The sequence below is a fragment of the Haemaphysalis longicornis genome, unplaced genomic scaffold, assembly GCF_048455015.1.
Source record: "Haemaphysalis longicornis isolate Haplotype H1 unplaced genomic scaffold, Haemaphysalis longicornis Haplotype H1 scaffold_7, whole genome shotgun sequence".
Classification (NCBI taxonomy): domain Eukaryota; kingdom Metazoa; phylum Arthropoda; class Arachnida; order Ixodida; family Ixodidae; genus Haemaphysalis; species Haemaphysalis longicornis.
In genome coordinates, this window is record NW_027526422.1 from 37,088,356 (window position 1) to 37,094,355 (window position 6,000).

General features: G+C 48.9%; 1 protein-coding gene across 1 annotated transcript in view; it reads right to left on the reverse strand.

The window, feature by feature from the left end:
* The window catches only part of LOC144145247 (high affinity nerve growth factor receptor-like), a gene marked incomplete in the record, with an annotated part of 187,322 nt that extends 186,231 nt beyond the window's left edge, over positions 1 to 1,091 (reverse strand). Inside the window, 1 exon segment of the mRNA XM_077676784.1 lies at positions 149 to 1,091. Coding sequence (XP_077532910.1) covers positions 149 to 480 — 332 coding nt within the window.
* Between the last annotated feature and the right edge of the window lie 4,909 nt (positions 1,092 to 6,000).

Genomic DNA, 6,000 nt, shown 5'->3' on the forward strand with positions numbered 1-6,000 from the left:
AGTCCTTGTGTGCATCTTTCAGCTTGTCACTGGTACATGCATCGTGTGTAAGTCTGGGCTAGGCATGAGGCTGGTTTCGCACGCTCACTTTCTCCAAGCTACACGTGCGGCTAGCTCAGCAATGATCAGGGCACATGGCGGCACTCACATGTCGGTGATCTTGTCCGCTCGGTCCTGGGTCAAGAGCCGCGGTATGGCGACGATGCGGTCGCTCTCCAGGTGACAGGCAAGTCGCTGCTTCAGGTGGCAGGAGCAGCCCAGTTTCTGGCAGAACTGATCGGGCGGCAGCAGGCCCGGGGGGTCGTTCGGGCCGCCTTCGGACCCCGCCGCCACCGGGCTCTGCATGGGGCCGTTGCGGGCGTCGACGCACTTCTGCGGGGACCACACGCTGTCTTGGAAGGTAGACACGGCCTCTACGCGTCCGCTGCCCCCCGAGCCGCACGTCAACACACCGGCGAGCACCAGCAGGACGGCCCGCATCGCGTCCCCACAACGACCACACACCCCTGGCTTATCCCGAACGCACTGTGTCTAGCCCGCCGGAGGAGTATCCTTGGTCTGCGAGGAGCTCATGTCCTCCGGTTCCCACGCACTGGGCAGGAGCTCGGGCAGCGCGGGAGCACGCAGCTCGATTGTGCCTCTCTTCGGAACGAAACGTACTACCGCCACGCGGGGTACACGTCCAGGTGCTTCCTCTCACGCACCAGCCGGCCGCTTGTTCACCTGTCTCGCGCTCGGGCACCACAGTGGGGCACCGCGAAGACCTGGTGATGAGGCCGGCCTCCCGCCATCGCGGGCTACTTGCCGGCGGAAACTTGGGGATGGGGGAACGATCACGCCTGTTTCTGAGGAGACGGCGCGCACCGGGTGAAGTGACAGTGACACTATCACGGGGAACACATCCGGCACGGGCGCGCCGCTTCGCTCATGTTTACTGTGCCGAGCGTAGCAGAGCAGCCACCGCGCGCTGATCGGTCCCGGCGACGGGCTGTCAGCAGTGCGCTGCGCTGAGCGCTACGTCAAGCGTTGCCTGCAGCCGGAGGTCGGAGCACTGTGTGGAAGACGCGAGGCGGCGAGTGGAAGGCGGCCGACAATGGGAGCGCGGCGCCAGGTAGCGACGCCAGCGCCCGTGTCCGCAACTAGCGCTTCCCGGAGCCGACAAGAGATGTCGAGAGCGGAGAAGCGCGCAGCGCCAGTGACGTTGCCATGGCGACCAGCGGCAACTGGCTCAACGATCTGTTGGCAGTGGGGGAGACAAAGCGGCACGTGGATTGTAATTCGTAATTGTACGCCTTTGTATGCTCATTCACATTGCCGCAGGCTACTACACTGGCCCCGTGTGGGGGGCTGTGATAACCAACGCTCCCCAACGCAGCCTGTGTCTTCCAGGAGAAGGAAGGAAGAGCAGGTTGCGCTGAAAGTTTTTCGGTTAAGTTCTGAAATCGTGCTATGCGGAACACAAGGAAATGCGTATCGCGACAGAAAAAAAAAAAGAAAGGTGGCGTGAACCGGGTTCTTTTTATAGCGGATCTGTATAACGCTACCAGTGTGTAAGAGGCTCTTGTACCACTATCGCTACCTTCCAATGAATTAATGGGTTCCGCTGACAGAGTACGCTTTGAGGGAAAGCCAACTTTCTCATGAATGCACTGTAGCTCCCAATCTATGTAGATATTCGGGAAAAATTACAGTGATTGGCCGCTGAGATTACGGCGATATTCATTTATTGTCACAATTAGTTCGCGGTAAATTTGTGAACAACATGGAATTCCTTTTTGTTGTCAATAATGGGGCCTTTAGAAGAGGGTATGGTTACAGAAACGGCTGTAATTTGTGCTGTAACGAAACCACCCCGAAAGAAAGTATATCCTCGAACGACTACATAGCCGTGGGAAAATTTAATACAAATAAGCTGAAGCCCCCGAAGCCATTCCCGCAGCCTCACAAAGCCACCATGAAAGGGACAGTCCCATGTTTGTCTTCTAGGATAAAACTGTAGTCCCTCCGAGTTTCATTAGCGTTATTACCTCAAAAGTTATCTAAATCGTAAATTACAAGAAAATCACCTTTGTCTCCTGCACTTGTGTGGACTGCGCCTCGGTTGATCATGTTTTGGGTTGTGCGCAAGCTTGACGTTGCTGTAGAACAGCGTTCACACGGTGTATTGGGGGCAATTTTTTTATGATCTGGAGTAAAGCTCAGGTTGAGTTGAAGTGTGTCGGTGCATGTCGGTATTTGCGCACGCACGGCACGGAATTCTCTATAAAGAACAACGTACACTGTGACTTCAGGGAACGTATCTGCTTTTAAATGAAGCGCTGTCTTAGAAACATGCCATGAGGCTTTGTCCACGAGCAATCTTGTACAATGAGATCTGGAATATTCTATATGCAACTACAGAATAGTCCTGGATAGTTCAAATTGCAATTTATTGTTGTTCAAGGCTTGCACATAGTATAAAGCAAAACGGGAAAACCAGCTGAAAGTCAGCTTCAAAAGGCACTCATTTCACACCCGTTAAAGTTAAGCCGCGGACATTTCGTGGGGAAGATCGGCTTGGATAGAAGTGTTGCTCCTCCTCCTACTCACGGAAAACTTCTAAAATTTCGAAACAAAAATAAAATCAGTGCGATTCCACTTTGTGAAGGTGGACGAACAGAGGAGACATTTGTGGGTTGCCGGTTGGCCGCAGACCCCCGCTCAAAACGTGCCGTCAAGCCATATTGTAGCCACGTCGGCGTCTCGCGTTTCCCGCCTCGGGGTATTTGGAGTGCCGGAGAGCATCGCGCTTACCTCTGGCGTCCGCGGCCCGATCGTCGTCGTCCGTCTCCTTCCGCTACGCTCGCTCCGGTTGCCGCCTTTTTTTTTTTTTTTTTTTTCATATGTAGGCTTCACTGTAAAAGTTACTTGTGGAAAAGCCAGCTTTCAAAATCCAAGGTTACACCAATTTTTGTTAAGGCTGGCTTCACTTCAAAACACAAATGCATTGTTGGAAAGACATTTTCAACGGGCAACATACCGCATCTTAGTTATAAAAATATGAAGCGCCGGTGGCGTACAGACAATCGTGGGCACGTTACCAGTAAAAAGTAACAGTGTTACAGCCGCAAATAAATTAGCCGAAAAGTGACTCTCTCACAGTCACTGTTACAGAATTTCCAAAGTAACTTGTAATAGTTACAGATACTGTGAAAAAGTGACGTCGTTACTTTTCCGTTCCTGTATAAATCTAAGTAATAGACCACAAACAAAATGATGGAGTTTATTTCTAGAAACGTACCAATGCATGTGGGCAGCCAAAATTGCACGTGGAAAAACCTTAGAGGAAGGCAACCTAAAAAGGGGGGCACACGGAAACCCAACACCAACAATGATTGTGTACGCCTCGTTGTGTGGCATCCTTTGCATTATCCTTTAATTTATAAGCATTACAGTACGGTTGTTTGCCTCCATAATTTTCATAAGATCGCTTTAAGAACTTTTGCCTGACGTAAGCTCGAAGCAAGTTAAGTAGCTTAGTGATATGCATTGCTCTTGTGGAGAACTACAACTAGCGAGTAAGGATATTATTTATCTGAGGTGAGGTCCGATAAAAAGTGTTCTCCTAGATTCAAGGATTTTTTTCGCCTTTGCAGACCACAAGACGAAACCTTTGCCCATTAAATTTTGTGCAAGATTTGGACGGGTTAATGCAGCAGATGACCGAATCGTTTTTAGCGCGCGTGTGGTTTGAGTCCCGTGCACTGTGGCGGAGAAAACAATGTCGACTCGAGTGCGCGCGGGTGCAACCTCCGTCACGCGCCGATAGGACTTCTGACAAGATTGTACGCATCTTGTACTTGTATGTTGTTGAGCGTTGACGTTTCCTACAACGGGAGAAGAGAACCAACCGTTCCTCAAGAGGCCAATATTCACACGCCTAATCGCCGCTGTTTTCTATTCTCGAATGAGTGTTCCTCCCTCGTACTGCTTGTCACCGCATCTGCCAGGGAAGTTTAGTCTGTCGCTGTGCAGAAGAAAATTGAAAAAGACAGCAGTTAGTGGAGTCAGGCTGGGTATGCATGATTATTCGTGCTGTTGGGCTCGATACGAAGGGCGATTATCTGGGTTGACAAGAAAACTGTCAGGAAGGGCGGAGTACAAGTTCTGAAAAAACCTACAGTCACGCTGGGTTTGTACTTAATAATGGCGAGGACACCGTCATGAGTGACCTCTTTTGACTTCAGTTGTCTGAGCAGGCCACCAACAGTATTATCTTTGTTATAGTTACGTTCGTCCTCCTGGCCGGCCTTTTGTTTTTTGCCATTTTGCGCTCTACAGTTCTTCTTTACGTGAACTAATTTGTATCGCCCCCTTTTTTTCCTTTCTTCTTCTTTTCCCTGTGTCTATGAAATTGACGTCTTAGTGTCCTCACTTATGCAGTTGTACGCCAATACGTCCTGCAGGAAAGCTAACATTCCCCTGACGATCACGATGAATGATCGCGGGCGAAGGAAAAAAAAAAAAAAAAACGCTTCCCAAGGCCGGAAACGAACCTAGGTCCCTCGCATGGAGAAACCGGCGTCTATCCGATTGCTCCTCCTTTTTTTTCTTTATTACACGGTAAAATGCGCTCAAACGTGATAGTACGACGAATACATAGTCGAGCTAACAAAAGAATACACTGAAGTTAGGAGAAGCACAAATGCATCGAAATTCAGGCAAACACACACGAGCGTTCAAAAGAGAGAACCAGTCAGGTGCTCGGTCAAGCGAATTATACACACTATGTATAAATGCCACAGTTTTTTTGGTAATATGACTTTTGATCTTGGTGGCTCAGCATGCCTATCATATAAGCGGCATCGCCACAGAGTGTAAAAACCAATTAAAACAAGCATGTCATTGGCTGGCCCACCGGGATAGCCGAAAGGCAAAGAGAGAGAGAGAGAGAGAGAGAGAGAGAGAGAGAGAGAGAGAGAGAGAGAGAGAAGAGAGAGAGAGAGAGAGAGAGAGAGAGAGAGAGAGAGAGAGAGAGAGAGAGAGAGAGAGAGAGAGAGAGAGAGAGAGAGAGAGAGAGAGAGAGAGAGAGAGAGAGAACGCGGTCGGATTCCTCAAGTGTTCGTTTGAATTTCGCGGTTGAAACGAGAGTACCAACGCCATCTGTTAGCCGCCGGATATGTAGCGCAACTTTCTCATGCGCTTCTTTCCGCCTCCGCTTTTGTCCTTCTATTCTCTTTGGTATCACCGTCATCTATTCTCCCGCATTAACTCTTTTTTTCCTCCCCTGTGCCATCCTATCGTTCGCTGGTTGGGGTTACTCCGACGGAGACAGAACCGCGAAACGCACCAACAGGCGTTTACGAAGTGCGTTCTGAAATATGATTGACCAGAGGAAGTATGCAGCCACGTGTTATCGATACTGCTGTCGTCTTTGTACTAGAAAGCGCATTGAAACACAAGCAAAATACCTTGATAACAAGCTGTTTAACCAATCTAAAAGGCTTCGCCTCATTTTACATCAAATAATTTCGGCTGAAGTGAACGATCGCAGCAGAATGCCGCATCAGGCTCTCATTTTTTTTTATTGGAAAATGACGAACTCAAAAAAAAAATTACAGTCTGACTGTGAGCGTAGTATGGTTATCATAACGAGATACCTCGGAATATCGTGACTCGGAGTGATGCTGGCGTCGTAATTTCTAGAAATGGCTGAATGATATTGCTGCACTCGCACAAATTTCGCATAGCTCGCAACATAAAAATATCGAGTCACAACACAGGCCAGCTACCGTTATCTCTTTCGGATGCTTTCGAATGCGAATATATATGAAATTTATAAGGTAACGAGACGTTTTGGCAGTAACTAAACGTGAAATAGCAGAGTCAGCATTCCAAGGTTTTCGGAATTTTCGCATTGAGGACAGATGGGAGACCTAACTCAATAATGGTCTGCAAGCAGTTACGATATTTCCTGTTTCTCTTTAGACCAGAAATATTCTGTTTTTTAGGCCGATGAAC